An 18,372-nucleotide genomic window follows, 5' to 3' on the forward strand; every position below is an offset into this window, starting at 1 on the left:
TAACACCAAAAAATCAAAGTGTGTAAAAGGAACTACAGTATAATGTGCTGTTGCCCTGCACTGGTACAACTGGTGTGTTTGCTTTAGAAACATTACTAGAGTTTAGTAAATGAAGCTGCTGTGTAGCCACGGGGGCAGCCATTTAAAAGAGAAAAGGCACAGGTTACATAGCAGATAACAGACAAGTTCTGTACAATACAATGGTGTTTTATCTGTTATCTGCTAAGTGCCTGTGCCTTTTCTCCTTTTTCCAGCTTGAATGGCTGCCCCCATGGCTACACAGCAGCTTTTTATATAAACTATAGAAGTGTTTCTAAAGCAAATGTGCAAATTTTACCAGTGCAGGGCAACAGTGCATTGTATTATGATTACTTAAAAACATTTTTATTTTTTGGCGTTACTGTTCCTTTAAGGCATAAGGAATGACAATATCCCTTTAACAAACTAGACACTGCACAATATAATTATAGAAGGGGTGGGGCATCATGTGAAGGTGCTTCCAACACCCTTTTTTGTAGCACCTTAGGGTTTTAATTACCAGTTTTTAGTGACCAGTATTGAAGAGGGGAGGATAATAGATAGTGCTCTTCATCAGATACCAGCTCTGCCCAGCCCCCTGTAGAGAGGGAAGCACACACCAAACACCAAAAGAACCAGAAAGCCAGTGCAGGCAGCCTATAGATGCAGGTGAGCCGAGACTGTGGTGAGTGGAAAGGGCATTTTATATACGTTAAAAAAAATAAAATACAGATTCCTTTCCTTATTTAACCTACTTTGTGTAAGAGCTAAACTCTTTGATACAAAGAATTTTGTATCAATCCCATTATATTTTGGCCCACACGACTACATCCAACTTGTCAGATGCTGTTTAAGATGTGTTTAAGTTTCACTTGGAAATGGGTGAATTCGAAAACAATGATGGGATTAACTTCCCCTTGAAAATATACATAAATCTCGAAAAAAACAAAATTAAAAAAATTTAACTTTTCTCACAAAACCTTAGTAAATGGGCCCCTAAGTGTAATAGGCACAACTACATTCAAGTCAGTGTAAGTATAGGGAAATGTGTGTGCACTTACCAATAACCATTAATAATGCAAAGACGGAAATTGTAAAATACGATCCACTGCTGATCATGTTTGCCAGCACTTTAAATAAGGGATATGAAAGCAGAGAGGCCCAAAATATCCAGTTTATAAGGGTCCATGGTCTCCTAGGTGGCACAACTGCAGTCCCTGGGTAGGCACCGGTCTTGTAGTATTCCTCCTGAAATGCATCCTAAAGATACAAAGATCAAGAAAATTTACTTACTTCAGAGAGTGTTTATATATATTTTTTTACATAAGCCCAACGGAACGACCCAAGGTCAAACAGGGAGGTATATTTTCCTTTCATTTTAGAAGTGCTAAGGTGCTGTCTGAATGATCTTCAATTTCATTTTAAGGAGAAAAATTCTTCAGGATGAAGTATAAACCTACAACTACAGCTACGGGCCTTTGTACAATTTCCTCTTCTGGGGGACAGTATTCAGATCTAGTAGGCTGGAATACAGTTCATATATGAAATACGTGTGTATCTGTGTTTTTGGATTCAATGCATCTTTGCAACATTGTAAGTGCTGACTTGAGCAGCCAGCCAGTTAAAATGGGATATGTTGGAAAAATCTATTTGTATGGAAAATTTCATTTTGGGTGGAAAACCCCTTCAATAGTTAATTAGCAAATTCATATGGAAATATAATTACAAATACATGTAACCACCAATATGATTATACCAACTTGGTGCGAGGTTAATAAAATCAGCTCTAACAAATATCCATTAATAAAAATACTGACCTTTTCCTGATACAGTTTGTGGAGCCAAGAGGCACATTCCTGCTCATCCTCTGGGATTTCTTCTAATGGGATTCTCCTGAGACATGAAACGGAAAGAGTCAACAAATCATCAACACAATGGCCAAAAGAAAGATTGCAAAGGATACAGTCCCATGATTACTTATTAGAATATTATTTCATTTTTATACACAGATTTAAAAGGAGAACTATCGTGAAATTGAAAATTCAGCTCATGAAAACCAGAAACTTTCCACATATAAATAATTAGAAATTCTGTAGCACTTCTAAAATCAAATCAAATTACATGTCACATCAATCTGTATCTCTTCATGCAGCAGTTGGAGTGAGATTTCAATGCAAGTCTATTCTGGGCAAGTTTTGAGTGTTGTGGTTGCGTATTTCTGGGCTGCTTAAAAGGGTGGTTCACCTTTAAGTTAAGTTAACTTTTAATATCTTAAAGAATGCCCAAATTATTTTCTGCCTTCTTCTGACTCTTTCCAGCTTTCAATAGGGGTCACTGACCCACCAGCCAATAAAGTTGCTGAACAAAAAGCGAAATATTTAAAAAAAAAACACAAGTTGCAAGTCTCCGCACTCTCTCGATCGGCTATTTAGACTTGCTCTTTAAAGCACACATGAGGGTAACGGGCATCTACTAGGAAGTGCGTTCTGAGCAAAGTTCCAGCTGTTGCCACTATGTTTGCTGTGCATTTTCCAAAGATCTTTGGGGAAGATGGTAATGGGTCTACCAGTGTAAATATAAATGAACCTTAGTCATAGAAGAATTAGATACTGACTGTACATTAACTTTTACCACTTCAGTTGTTTTAGAAGGGAAGGGGGGGTCTGGGATGGGGCGGAATTGGTCTCAGAATCACCCCTAGTATAATAGCAAACTTGTTTAGATTGTGATATACTATACATGAATTATTCCCTGAAAAAACACACACGTGCAACAATACTGGGTTGAAGGCTACTCGTGGCATTTTCCTTTGCAGTGGGAAGTGACCTTTGCTACTAGTTTATGGCAGTGATAGCATGCATCATCATAAACCTGCTTTGGACACAAAATGGCATTTGTGTTACAGCTTTGAGTGCAGAACCTTCATAGCATATTGTCAACATAATGCTTAGGCAAGGGCATTTACTTTGAGCACATTTTCCCTATAAAACAAAGTTACACATTCAAAGAAAATCAGTTTCATTCAGTTACAAGAAGCTAAAAAGCTAAATGGAAAACTGCTTACCTGACACACAGGTCCGCGTGGTATTTCTTCCCATTCAAAACTCCAAGCAATGTAGGATTTTCATTGTTTCTAAAATTGAGGGTTGAGTCGTATACAGCTGAAACTGGAAAAACAAGAAATCTGAAATGATATAGCAAAGAATGCACACCGACGACTGTCAAAACCTGTGTGCACACAAATGAATATTTTGCACATATATTAATATTTTGATCCTAGGGAGTAATCAGTTTTGATCACTGCAAATTTAACAGAACGTTTAATGCCACCAGGAAAAGCATCAAATCCAGATTAACCTCTTCCTGGAAGAATTATATTTATTTCTCGTGTTACCTGCTATCTGGTACCACTGACCCAATCATTAAAAAATGGAAAAAAAAATGATCACCTTATACATCACAAGAATTTGTTTTGGTATAATTTCCTACACTTCTAGTGCTCATAGCAGGCATTTTGAGGGATTTTATTAATATAGGTTGTAACCAACAAAGTCTCTATGAAATCTATAGCTTCATTTCTTTTGGTTTATAAACACCAAATTCACATGGGTAAACAAAGGCAATTGGTTGGAATAATATGCTGAAATATAAACTTTGCCTTTCTCTTGAACAAGATATGCATAGGTACATTATATTTTATACAGTGCTATCCAATTCTAAAGGTGGCCATGCACGTTCAGATCTTAGTCTTCTGACAAACATTCAGATATTGATTGTACATTTAAATACAACAATCTAAAACTAACATTCAGACTGAAATTGTAGCATAAAGCCAAATCAGAGGATGTTCTAAACATGAAATATTTGGCAGACACCAATTGGATGAAAATGAATTCCTGGAAATGCATTGTAGGTCCCCCAAGGATACTGTCAGATACACGATACATGCGCAGAATTCTGAGCCACACAAAAAAAGTGTCGTTTGTGTGGCCCTGGAAATATTAAAAAATTATTTTGTATTTTTGGAACAATACTATGTACAGCACATGGGGTGCGCTATGGGTGCTAACATGGGACCCATTTATGCTAATATGTTTATGTATGTTTGTACTTTAAATAAAGGATTGTGGAATAAAAAAATCCTATTATATTGATGCTATGTCGATGACATCTTTAATATGGGATAGTAAAGCTAATCTTAAGTAAATGGTACAGGCCCTAAATAAGGTACATGATACTATTAAATTTACATATGAACAGTCTGAACATGAATTGGTTTTCTTGGATGTCAATTTGAAAGTTGAAGGTAACACAATAGAGACCACAATACATTATAAGCCCACTGACTGTAATACAATTCTGCTATTAAATAGTTGCCATCCACCAGGACTGTTTAAAAGTCTCCCATATAGCCATTTAAGTAGAGTAAGTCATATTACATCAACTGATAGCTCATATGAATTGGAGGCAGATGGGATGATTAAGAAAATCTTGCAGAGGGGCTATAAGGAAGGAGTAAAACAAGTAAAGAATGACCTTAAAAAAATGGAATGTAAAGATCTACTAGTTAGAAAAGGAAAGAATAAGAGATTAAAGGTAAAGAAAGTCCCCTTTGTGTCTACATTTGGTAGCCTAACTCCTTACATTAAAAAAATAATTCTTAAACATTGGAAGATATTGCAGACAGATCGGGAGGTTGGGTGACTATTTAGAGAGGTCCCACTGTTTTCTTATAGACGGGGCAAAACTAAAGGACAAAGGGTATAAAAAAAAAAAAAAAAGTATTGCAGAAAGAAAAAAAGTGGATTACTGGCTGACGAGAACCTTTGCCTGTGGTGAGTGTGCACATTACACAAGTATTATACATGGTGAAACTATTGTGCATCCTACCAATGGCAGGCCAATAAAGATCAGGGGACAATTTACATGCAATAGGTCAGGCGTAGTATGCCTCATAAAATGTTCATGTGCATTGTCTTATATTGGGCAGACAGCTAGAAAAATGAAGACTAAACTAAATGAACATAATTCAGTAATATAGAAATTATAATCCAGAGAAAGAAAAAGTAAAACAAGATGATACTAGCTATAAAAAGTGTACAAGAACTATCAGTAGCAAAACACTTTTATTATGTTAAGCACACTGTGCCTAATTAGTAGCCAGAATTAGAATATATAGATTCTGTACTTTTATGTATGCATCAGAGCTTAGTCTGATTAGCTACTAGAATGTTGCTTTTTATTGCAGACGCTACTAAACATTATGAAGCAGTTCATGTGACTTGCCTCACGTTGGCATGAATTTCAGCACAGGCTTGGGCTTTAAAAAAAAAATCATTTTGCGTAACCAAGCTGAAATGATCTATAGATGAGCCTTTCGGAGCTGCAATCTTGGAGCTCATTAGTAAATGTATACAGACATAATGACACCCATTAACAGGAATGGAAAGCAGAATAAAAATGCTAAGAATTTTTAAAAAGAAAGCCATAGTAATTATAAAGCAGTTGTGACAAACGTCACAACTGAGAGAAACACGGGTTCTAGTGGTCTAGACTAGAGCTCTGCCTTTTCTGTGGAGCCCAATGATTTAGGAAGATTTTGCAAAGATGGCTGTAAAACCAAGTCATTCATTAATGCAATAAGGTTGCTCCTTGGCACCTGTGTAAATAGAAGCAGTGTGCTTGCAGCTAAACAAAAGTGGGTGTAGATGTGATTTTGATGTTGCATGCCAGAAATGACGACATCCCAACAACATATTATTGCATCCAATATGCTCCAAAGCATACACACTATTGCACAGGTTTTAAAGGAACAGTAACTCTAAAAAATGAAAGCTTTAAAGTAATAAAAATATAATGCACTGTTGCCCTGCACTGGTAAAACTGGTGTGTTTGCTACAGTAACACTACTATAATTTATATAATAAGCTGCTGTGTAGCCACGGAGGCAGCCATTCAAGCTGGAAAAAAGGAGAAAAGGCACAGGTTACATAGCAGATAACAGATAAGTTCTGTAGAATACAATAGTGTTTTATCTGTTATCTGCTATGTGCCTGTGCCTTTTCTCCTTTGAATGGCTGCCCCCATGGCTACATAGCAGCTTATTTATATAAATTATAGTAGACTTTCTGAAGTAAACACACAACTTTTACCAGTGCAGGACAGCAGCACATTACATTTTAGTTACTTTTATACACTTTCATTTTTTGGTGTTACTGTTCCTTTAAGGCATAGGACGCAATTGAGTCTGGTCCATCCTTGAAGCTACACTGGAATTATGGGAAAAACCTTGTACTGAAGGAAAAAAACATAATGCCTTGTGCCAAAAACTGCACTTTGCACACTGCATTAATGGTCATAAATCACCCCAAAAGTCTCAACTGTCACTTTATTTTTAGAACAGCCGCCACAAATATATAACAAAACAGATGGGGCTACTGAAATAATTACATAGCAGAAAATGCCCATAGAAGGATTAATGGGATAGTCCAGAACTATTATTTACATTACATGGCAAGTGCTATGTATATAGGGATGTAGAGCTAGTGAAGTCCCCTAAATAAGAAAGGTGAACCACATTCAGTGTCCCTATACCTGTATATGCAACAATTACAGATGCACTCACAAAAACCATAACAATAGTGCCTTGCACCAAAATAAAAGCACACTGAAGCGATCTGCATGGTGCGGTTAGCATTGCTGCCTTGTTGCGCTGGGTTCACAAGTTCAATTCCAGGAAAGGCATTACTATTTATATACTAAATTATATGTTAATAGTAAAATGACTACTGTAACCTGCTACTAACCGGCCTCCCTAACTCCCATCTTTCCCCCCTACAGTCTATATTAAATACTCCTGCAAGAATTCTCCTCCTCTCATCAATGAGAGTTCAGGCCCTTCCCCTGCTAAAGGCCATATCGTGGCTTCCTATTAAACAAAGAATATCTTACAAACTCCCTTTCTTAACCTTCAAAGCCCTCAATTCGTCTGCTCCTCACTACATCTCTTCCCTTGTGTCTCCGTACGTTCCTGGCCGACTCCTTTGTTCCTCGCAGAGCAACCGCTTGGTTGTGCCCCCCACTAATACTACTGTTTCCTGCCTTAAACCTTTCTGCCCCTTACATTTGGAATGCCCTCCTGATCTCCTCTGGAGAGAATCCTTCCTAAGTCTTTTTAAAACCAAACTAAAAGACTACCTTTTGGAGCACTCGCCCAGCACCTGATCTGGGAATCAGCACTTATATTGTAGTGTCACCCACTGTGACCTACAGCACTTATATTTGCCTATTTGTGTCTGTATGTTACCCTTCCATATAGATTGTAAGCTCTACGGGGCAGGGACCTCCATCCTCTTGTGTCTTTGACTCTTATCTTATTGCAACTATATCTTGTATTTATTTGTGTTTATTGTAATACTTTGTCTAGTATAAATAAATTTGAAGCAACTGGACTTGTTTAGTAATCATTGAAGACGTTTCACTACTCATCCGAGCAGCTTCTTCAGTTCAACTGACTGGTATGGGAAGTCCTCAGCATATATACTCTTCCACTAATCCAATCACAATGGCACTATGTAACTCTTCAGAAAGGTGACATCTGAAACTCACAGAGGTGTGAATGCTGTGGAGTTACTTTGAAAGGATTACCCAAGTATCATGCAACTCTTCAAACAGGTGTTACTTGTTAGAGTTGCATGAATGGATGTGTGAAGAGTTCTGAAACTGCCGGGGTACAGATGTTAGAACAGCATTGTATGTAGCAGACAGATGGTGTCGAAGTCCCCCGCCTCTGTTAAGGGATGGTTTCTCCACTTTGACATGAATGGCCTCTTTTACACCTCTTTCAAACCAGCGGTCTTCTTTGTCCAAAATTTGGACATTGCTATTTTCAAAGGAGTGTCCCTTGTCTTTTAGGTGTAGAAAGACAGCAGAGTCCTGGCCTGTAGTGTTCGGCCTCCTATGCTGAGCCATTCGCTTGGAGAGCAGTTGCTTTGTCTCACCAATGTAAAGGTCTGTGCACTCCTCGCTACACTGGACTGCGTATACAACATTGCTTTGTTTTTCCTTTGGTGTTGGATCCTTTGGGTGTACAAGTTTTTGTCTCAGTGTGTTGCTAGGTTTGAAAAACACAGGGATGTGGTGTTTGTTGAAAATTCTCCTGAGTTTCTCCGACACTCCTGCTACATAGGGGATGACTATATTGCGCCTTCTCTCTGCCTCAGGACGGTTATTCCTTTTGGTGTTCCTGTTGGGCTCAGTTGCTCTTGTTTTGACAAAGGCCCAGTCTGGGTAGCCACAAGCTTTCAGTGCTCCTCTGAGATGTTTACATTCCTTGTCCTTGGACTCTGTATCAGTTGTTACACTTTCCGCCCTGTGGTGTAGAGTTCTAATGACACCCAGTTTGTGTTCCAGCGGATGGTGGGAATCGAACAACAGATATTGATCCGTGTGAGTGGGTTTCCTGTATACTTCTGTTTTCAAGATACCCCCCTCTTGAATGGATATCAAACAGTCCAAAAAAGCAAGTTTGTTCTCATGGACATCCTCCCTTGTGAACTTGATGTTGTTGTCCACTGAGTTAATGTGTTCTGAAAAGGCCGCCACTTCGTTGGATCTGATTTTAACCCATGTGTCATCTACATACCTGAACCAGTGACTTGGTGTAGTTCCATTGAATGTGAGTAGGGCCTTCCTTTCCACTTCTTCCATATACAAGTTTGCTACAATGGGAGAAACTGGTGAACCCATTGCACAGCCATGTTTTTGCCTGTAAAATTGGTCCTTGTATTTGAAGTATGTGGTGTTCAGGCACAAATCTAACAATAAACATACTTGGTTGGGACTGAGTTTCGTTCTGCTGTTGAGGGTGTTATCTTTCTGCAGTCGATTTCTTACAGTCTCAGTAGCCTCTGTGGTAGGTATACATGTGAACAGTGAAGTGACATCATATGATACCATAGTTTCTTCTGCCTCTAGTTTGACTCCTTGAATCTTGGTGACAAACTCTTTGGCATTTTGGATATGATGCACTGTTTTACCTACCAATGGGGCTAAGATGTTGGCCAAGTATTTTGCAATGCTGTAAGTCACTGAATTGATGCTGCTGACAATAGGCCTGAGTGGTGCTCCATCTTTATGTATCTTGGGGAGTCCATATAAGCATGGTGTAGCTTCTCTGGGGTACAGGCGGTGGTATAAAGCTCGATCAATGGCTTCCTCCTTTTCAAGTTGTTGTAGGCAATCTATCACCTTTTTCTTGTAACTGCTGCTTGGGTCTCTCCTTAAAGGTTCATATGTATTGCTATCACTGAGTAGCGAGGTCATTTTGCAGTGATAGTCAGTTGTGTTTAGCACAACTGTGCATCGCCCTTTATCTGCTGGCAGGATGGTGATGTTCGGGTCTTTACTAAGAGATGTAAGAGCTCTTCTCTCTTGTGTAGTAAGGTTAGAGGGGGGTGCTCTGGCACTTGACAATGCAGCTGACACTTTTAGTCTGAGTTGTTCTGCTTCCTCCACCTTTATATGGTTGTTATTAATGGCAGATTCTGTGGCTGTGATGAGCTCAACCACTGGGATGTGTTGTGGTGTCACTGCATAGTTTAACCCCTTGGCTAGCACGTCCTTTTCTGGCTGAGTAAGTACCCTGTCTGATAGGTTCTTAACCCATGTATCTTTGGTGTTCTTGGATGTCTCATCTTTCTGCCTCCAGGTTAGTTCTTCTGTCCTCAAACCGCTGCTACGTGACAGTAAGCTGGTGAACTTGCTTATTTGCCTCTCCTTACTCTTAATGTGTTGGGCCATCTGTGCATGTTCAATGAACTGAACCACCCTTTCCAGAGTTACATCAGGTAGCTGTTTTGTCAGAGTCTGTTTCAGTTGTTCAATTTTCTGTTTAAGGGCCTCAATGGTGAAGTTGATCTGTCTAACCCGTTCATTTAGTAGATGTTTTTGGGCCTTCTGTAAGATATTGCTGGCTCTGTGACCTTTTACGGTGGAACCCAGGCGTAGGCTACAAGGAGTGAGTCCCTGATGTCTGCATCTGAGATTGAAGCGTAGATGGTTCCGATAGTCTGCGAGTTTTCTTGCTGTTCTTTCATATTCCCGAACCAGTTTTAGAGTATTCTCTCCAAAAAATACTTTGTATTTATCTATTATCTTAATAACCCCCTGTTACTTTGCGGGTAGAATGATGACTGAATGAATGGTTTAACCCAACACTGAACCCCCTAAAAATGTTTGCCAGCCCCAGGCCAAAGGAGTAGAATTTATGCCACATTAACACTTTAATCCTGCAAGACACAATAACCATTATATTTGATAATATAATGCTTAATTTAGTACAGGATTAATTTAACGGTTTGTCACTTAGTTACAACCTTTGCAAATAGATTACACTGCATAACTACTTAGGATTATCTGTGCATGGCTGTCAGAAATCCAAACTGACTTCATTTCATCAAGTAATAGGATTGTTAGGAATTTCAACATCAAGCATTGTAATTCAATAGCCAAGCTTATAAACAGAATTGCATTAACTCTAATTTTCTTGTGCAAATAACTCACACCCCTGGGTGCTGGGCAAAGCAAACTGATAAGGCCTACAAAGCAAACATTACTCTTGGCATGAAGGCACAAATATAGGCAGATACAGAGTAGGGCAGAGATAGGACACAGTAAGGGAAACAGAACCTACTTGAAGGAATAATGTCATGATTTTTATGGTGTACTTTTTATTTCTAAATAACACTGTTTACATAGCAAATAATTCACTCTACCATTTTAAAATGTTATTCTTGAACCAACAAATGTATTAGAACTGCTTTTAGGTAACCTATTGTTTCTCCTACTCCCATGTAACTGGAGGAGTCATGAGCCAGACTTGGATTTATTACTATTGAGTGCTATTCTGATATCTTCTGGGAGCTGCTATCTTGCTCCCCTTCCCATTGTTCAGCTGATCGGCTGCTGGGAGCTGGGAGGGGGGTGATACCACTCCACATCGCAGCTCAGCAGTAAAGTGTGACTGAAGTTTATCAGCCCATGACTGTGGCACCCTAGGAAATGAAGAATATGACTAACCCCATGTGAAATTTTAAAACAAAATTTGTTTGTGTTTTTGAAAATGGATTACAATGCAGGATTCTACTGGAAAAGCTCTATGAACTTATGTGTTTTGAAAAAAATCATGTTTTTCCATGACAGTATTCCTTTAAGGCTACTGCCACACAAGGCTGATTCTCAGTCTGCAGATAAACCAAGGCCAAGAATCATCCACTATTCTAGCATCAATTTTCTCTTGTGTGTGCACTTTGTCAGCCTGGGTGCAGGCACACAGAGCAAATTTTGGCACTGAAACTCGTGAGTATATGTTTTGGTGCCTAAACCCGCTCCATTTGCCTTGTACCCAGCCTGATACAGTGGCTCCTGGTGCACACACAAGAGAAGGCTGATGCTAATGTTTATCCACAGGCTGGGAATCTGCCCTGTGTGGCAGTAGCCTAAGGAGCAAGTAAGCAATCAAATTTTAGTAAGTCTCTGACTGACCTATTTTAGGCCTTTACTTTTTATGTTTTCTGAATCATTCTGCCTCTTTCCAGCATGCACTATACAATGGAAAAAAAAGATGTGAGGCAGTGGTTTTACTATATAGTTTATCATTGTGTTAAAGGAGAATTAAAGCCTAACTAAAGAAGTAGGGCAGAAGTGTTGTACCTTCTGTTTTAGGCTTCTATATCAGCCCAAGGCAGCTTTAGCAGGCAAGATCTGTGCCTCTGAAGGCATTTCTTTTGTGCTGATTCACTGCACATGCTCAGTGCTGCTGTCAGTTACTGAGCTTAGTGACCCACTCATACTATATTGTATATACAGAATATAAATGTCACAAAATAAGGCTGACTAATAATTAATACAGATAATTACTACATGGCAGGTCAGAAACCATTGCAGTTAGCATCTGAACTTAATAATTAGCCCTGTAGCATCAGCTTATATGACAAATCTTCATTTTCTGCTTTATAATTTGTGACGACCCCTAAGCTCAGCTTCTGAACAGCTGCCCAGACACTTTCCAAGATGGGATGTCAATGTGAGGAGTCTGAAGGCCTGAATCATTGCTGCTATTGAGATGCTGAAACTTTAGGCTGGTGCAGCAGGTATATAAAGTATATAAAATATGGCATTTTTTTCTCCTTTCAGGTCCTGTTCTATTCAACCTCCATTCTGGATTTAAAATAACTTCTTAATTGTTGGGGAAAGTAATCGGTAGAACACACACCTATAAGGGCGATAACACACAAGGCACTTTGTCGCACACAGGAAATTGTCTCTGCCACAGGTGACAGGATGCTGGAGAATACCTTGCCATCCATCAGTATTGGAATTGCATATTAAACAATTTACATGAGTCAGGTTCATGTAATCTTACAAAAAGCAGTCATTTTCACTTTATTACATAAGATTGCTGAAAGTAAAGTGGTTTACAAGACGATTCTAATGACAGATGGCAAGGTATTTATCCACCTATGTGATCCATGGGAGAGCCCTACAGGCAACAAAGGTCCCTGTGTGTTATTGCTCTAAGATACAAGGCAGATAGCCTACTTATTGCTGTAAATATTGCAACCCATTGATGTGAAGATAAATATTAACTTTTTTTTTTTTTAGGAAAAGGAAGCCCTGATGATTACCTAGCCATTTAAACTTAACAACAGAAAGATTGGGTAATGTTCACCCAAAAAACATTTTTGGATAATAAAAGGCAGCAAGTTTCTAAACTTTCTTGTCAGCATTTACTCCAGATTCTGACTGCTGAAATTGTTTATTAGCATCTTGTATTAGCATATTACTGTATTAGCATCTGCATAATCAGTCTTCAACAGATCATACTAGGATCCAATTCGATTACAGTTATCTGCCCATACCGGTAACCGTCTGCTAATGCACCTTTTTGGCACGTGGCAGATGAGAAACAATGGGAGTTGCAGTTCCGCTTCATTTCCTGTCAAGTATGTTCATTAGGCCCGAGAGATAGAACCAATTTCTTTGCTGGCTAGAAGCAACAAGTTATCATGCATTAAAGTTGCTAATAGTATCCTGCTGCTAAAAGCCTTTTCCCTTACTTTAAAACAGGAAGTGAACAGGACATTTACTATATGCAAGGCATTCATTTAGATTTCAATTAGATAAAAGATACTGTATTATGCACTTTAATTTTCACTTTACAGAAAGACTTCAGCTGACAATCTGCTTCAGGCTGACCATGTTCCAGTCAACACAGCACATATATTATCTGATAATTCAGGTTAAGGTAACATAAGATGGAATTTTCTATTTGACTGGTGTAGTGTATTTAAGCTAAATGATGTATGAGTAGTTAGATTTTGTTAGCAGGATATGTTAAAGGGGTAGTTCAACTGAAACGCTGCTAAGAAATGCCCATTCTATAACATACTAAAAGTTATTATAGTTTTATAATTTCTGAATTATTTGCCTTTTTCTTCCAAATCTTTCCAGCTTTCAAACTGTCCCTAGAAGCCAAAAAAAACTATTTCTCTGTGAGGCTTCAATTTTACCGTTATTGTTACACTTTATTACTTTTTTTTTTATATTAAGGCCCTCCTATTCATATACCAATGTCTCACTCACAGCGCTGCTTGGTTGCTAGGGTAATGTAAATCCTAGCAACCAGGAAGCTGCTAAAATTCTGAACAGAAAGCAAAATAATTAAAAACTACACCCATAATAAAACAAAATGCAAACCAATTGCAAATTATTTCAGAGTATCACTCTCTACATCATACTAAAAGTTAATTTAAAGGTGAACAACCCCTTTAAAGATGAAATTCACCCAAACAACTTAAGCTCTTTAAAAAGTAAAATATAATTCCAAGCAACTCTGCAATATATATCAGTTACAAATATGCAGTCTTTTCATGATCTTTAATATAATAATTGAAACAGTTACCTAAGCCTGGCCCCCTGTTCTCCTGCTGATCTGGCTGACTACTTTGAGACCCCCCTAAAAATGTAACCGTGGTACCAAGAGGTACCATGATCTCAAGATCTACAATTAGTTTAGTAGAAGTATGTGTAGATATTTTATTTTTATTTATGCATTTTTAGATAAGTGAATGTATTGGTAGGCTTATATAGGTAGGTGTGTATGTATATACACACTGGAAGTTATTTGCCGGGTTGAGCTTGATGGACTATTACTTTTTTTTGTCCTAATTAACAATGTAAACCTGATAATTCGATTGAGTAGCCAAGTCAGTTCTCATTGGTGTAGAAACATGCTGCCTATGAAAGATGATAGCACCTATAAATGGGTATTGCTTGACCATTTCTGGTTAACTTATAGCAAAAGATGGTACATTAATGAGGCAGAATCCCTAAAAAACTGTTAGGTCACCTATGAGAGTAAATAGCAATCACTGCATGCTATAACTACAATATATTATAAAACTATATGACTATACAGTCCATAGCCATAAGACAAGTAATAACATCCACACAAAGGGTAAGAGGGTCATAGAGGTTTGCAGTTCTAAGAAGATCTTCTGTTATGATCAGTGCAGGAGTATTGCAAGTGTGGCATCAGCTTACATTGTACTGTATATAAAAATCAAAATTTATTTAATGCCTGCGACAGCAACACAAAATTTTATTGCCTTTCTAGATGATTTCCTTACCTACATTTCTCAAACTCTGCACAGTGACAGCAAATCCTTTAGTCCTTGGTAGCAGATGGTGTTTTAGCTTTGGGAGACCTTTAGCTTCTGCTACTTGCATGCTGATTTCATGTTTCTTTTCTGTGAAACGTGTGCCCTCACAATGGATCAGAAACTGAATGTGGAGAGAAATATATATATGTACATGATAAAAGCAGATACATTAAAAGAATGACAATGCTTAAAAGTTGATAGATAAAAATCCATTATATCACAAAAGAAACAAAAGCTCAATGTCTTCAAAAGACAATCCTCCAAATGCAATAAAAGGTGCAAAATTTGCCCATGTGCTTTTAAACAGGTGACCAGGAAATGCTACCTGCCGATTTGTTGCTATAGGCGATAAGAACTGTAGAAAACAGGGTCCAAATAACCTATTTAGAGTTTGTGACTTTATAGACCTTTTGGCCAACATACAATGGACATTCAGAGCGACCTCTCTTCTGCCCATATTTTGAGTATTTACTAATCACCCACTTCATACAACTGAATTATAGCAAAAGAACAGCTTTTCCTTTCTGTACATCCTTTGAGACCCTTTGCAGAGGAGGTCTTCCACAAACAACCCTTCACATGGAGTTAGTCCTATTCTTCATTTCCCAGGGTGCAATAGCCATGTGACCTGTGCTCTGAAAAAACTTCAGTCAAACTTTACTGATGCGCTGCAACTTAGAGTGATATCATCCCCCTCAATAGTAAGAAATCCAAGTCTGGCTTGGGACTCCTCCAGTTACATGGGAGTAGGAGAAACAATAGATTATCTGAAAGCAGTTCTAATGTGTACCACTGGCTTTTTCTAAAAGTTCAGATGCACAATGCACTGGGATGGGTGCCTACACATCAATATTACAACTAGAAAAAAAATATATATTTCTTCTTCGTCCCTTCCATGTCAGTACGCATGGGCAGTATTGCCCCCACAGCTAGGAGGTAGGACCTATATACCAAAGCCAATCAAAATTAGCCCTTACCTATAAGACCATGTGACTTCCTCCTCACCACTGTTATTTTTTGTCCTACTGAACAGGAGGTAGGATCTCCCTCCTCACCATTTTGTGATTTCACAGTTTGATTTTTCTTTTGTTTTTGTCATTTTATTTATTTATTTTATTTTTTACCTCTGTGTACACATAGAGGGATGATTCCCAGGTAATGGAGAAGATTTTACCTGATGCCCCAATAAGTAAAGTAATCAAACTTTCACCTATTGGGAAGAAATGCAGGTGTGGGCATACCCATGGTCCTAGCCTTGTGCTAAAATAGCCCCCTGCTCTATTCCCATGTTTGCACAGTATGTGAACAGCTGCTTAGTGGGAAAGTATACAGGCGTGGGTATTTCCACTTTCCTGCCTGTGATCAATTGAGTCTCCTTTTTCCTATGATGTTTTGAGCCTTTGAAGACATTTCGGACTAAAGGGCCATGGGTATGGATATGGGCTAGTGATAACTAAGCCTGAATCTGGTGAGTATGAATCTTCAGTCTCCACTGTGTGTTTGAAATGCTCAGTGCACTGAGAAGCCTGCATACTAACGAGCTAATTATGTCCCTCAGCTGAAGGCTGTCTGGGTTCTTGTGGGAGTTGCCATGCTGCTGACTACTCACTGCTATCTGGTAAGGTGTAAGTGCTCCTTTAGGGCACTTTGCTATTGATATCTTTAGTGTTTTTACTGTAAGCCTGAGTCCTCTGTGCAGACACAGCAAGTATGGGTGCAGGTATTGGTGCTCATTTACACCAGGTGCTTCCAAGACTGTTCTAGGAGTTGCACTGCTGTAGCAGTATGGTATCTTCTTTTCTTACGGGGAGTCTGCACCTTATAACCAGCCTTTCTCCAGGGTTCTGACTGGAGTTTGCATTTTGCCTACAAGCCAATTTTATCCTGTAAGGTGTTTGTGTGCTTCTAGGCCTCCTTGCTATTGCTGTTTCATATTGTTAGCCTTTCTTGGTGAGTCGAGTCTGCCATGCAAACTCTGCAGGTATTGGGGCTCATTATTACACTGGGTACATACAGACTGGCTAGGAGTTGCACTGCTGTAGCAGTATGGCATCTCCTTTTCTCGCAGGGAGTCTGAACCTTATAACCAACCTTTCTCCACGGTTCTGACTGGAGTTTGCATTTTGCCTACAAGCCAATTTTATCCTGTAAGGTGTTTGTATGCTTCTAGGCCTCCTTGCTATTGCTGTTTCATATTCTTAGCTTTTCTTTGTGAGTCTACCATGCGGACTCTGCAGGTATGGGAGCTCATTATTACACCAGGTGTGCCCAGACTGGCTGGGAGTTGCACTGCTGTAGCAGTATGGTATCTCCTTTTCTCACAGGGAGTCTGCACCTTTTAACCAGTCTTCCTCCAGGGTTCTGACTGGAGTTTGCCTTTACCTACAAGCCAGTGTTATCTTGTTAGGTGCTTGTATGCTTCTTGGGCTCCTTGTTATTGCTATTTCATATATGTAGAATTCCTTGTGAGTCAAATCTACTGTGCAGACACAGCAGGTATAGCAGCTCTTATTTCATCAGGGGCTTCCTGGTTTAACTGGGGTTTCTGCTGTGGCAGTGTTGTACCTTTTCCTGCTTATTTTATTTCTGCAGGCCCTGGTTGGGTCTTTGGCTTAAAAGGCAGTTTTTTCCTACCAGGTATGAACAGAGTTGTAGTTCAACAACTCCTTTTTCTTTCTGGTGTGTTTACAGGTATATTTCTGTCTGCTAGCATGATAGGAGCCAACATTAGTAAATGTTTGATTGCTCTGTGACTGTCATTTTGCATGACTGCCGGCTTGTGCTATGACCTTTGCTTACGTGCCTGTTGGTCGTTGTCCTGGTTATGGCCTTTGGTCAGCGTGACTGCTGTTCTTGGTCCCTGTTAGCCAGTTTTTTGCTATGTCTCTGGCTTGCATGACTGATGTTCCTTGTTTTGGGCTTTGCCTTGTGTGCCTGACCCTGGCCGTGATTATTGTTTTTGGTTTGCTTGGCCGTTGTTTATGTCTATGGCCTTTGCCTCACTTGGCTGCAGTTCCTGCTTATGGCCTCCGGCTCATCTGTCTACTGCCTCTGACCCCTGGCATCAGATTTTCTGCTATAGCCCTGACTTGCTTGGCTGCTGGTCCTTTTCATGGACTTTGCCTTGTGTGTCTGTTGGCCCTGATTATGGTCTTTGGCTTGCTTGGCTGTTGGTTCTGTCTATGGCCTTTGCCTAACTTGGCTGCAGTTTCTGCTTATGGCCTCAAGCTCATCTGTCTACTGCCTCTGACCCCTGGCATAAGACTTTCTGCTATAGCCTTGGCTTGCTTGGCTGCCGGTCCTTGTCATGGACTTTGCCTTGTGTGCCTGTTGGCCCAGATTACGGTCTTTGGCTTGCTTGGCTGTTGGGTCTGTTTATGGCTTTTGTTGCCCTTGGCTGTGGTTCCGGGTTATGGCCTTTGACTTGCTTTGCTACTGCCTCTCACCCCTGGCAGCAGAATTTTTGCTATAGGCTTGCCTGCTGGTCCTTGTTGGCTTGAGTGGCCACTGGTCCTTGGTTTGGCAGTTTTCTTTGCTTGGTCGCTGGCCCTGGTTCTGGCCTTGACTCACTTGGCTGCTTCTTCCATTCTGGCTTTTAGCTCACTTGGCCGCTGGTTCTGTCTTCTGGTTT

General features: G+C 39.5%; 1 protein-coding gene across 1 annotated transcript in view; it reads right to left on the reverse strand.

Annotated features, from left to right (window-relative positions):
* The window catches only part of agpat4 (1-acylglycerol-3-phosphate O-acyltransferase 4), a 49,370-nt gene that overhangs the window by 1,001 nt on the left and 29,997 nt on the right, over positions 1-18,372 (reverse strand). The window contains 4 exon segments of the mRNA NM_001011265.1: positions 1,080-1,278; positions 1,836-1,911; positions 3,083-3,185; positions 14,709-14,862. Coding sequence (NP_001011265.1) covers positions 1,080-1,278; positions 1,836-1,911; positions 3,083-3,185; positions 14,709-14,862 — 532 coding nt within the window.

Source organism: Xenopus tropicalis, chromosome 5 (genome assembly GCF_000004195.4).
Source record: "Xenopus tropicalis strain Nigerian chromosome 5, UCB_Xtro_10.0, whole genome shotgun sequence".
Classification (NCBI taxonomy): Eukaryota; Metazoa; Chordata; class Amphibia; order Anura; family Pipidae; genus Xenopus; species Xenopus tropicalis.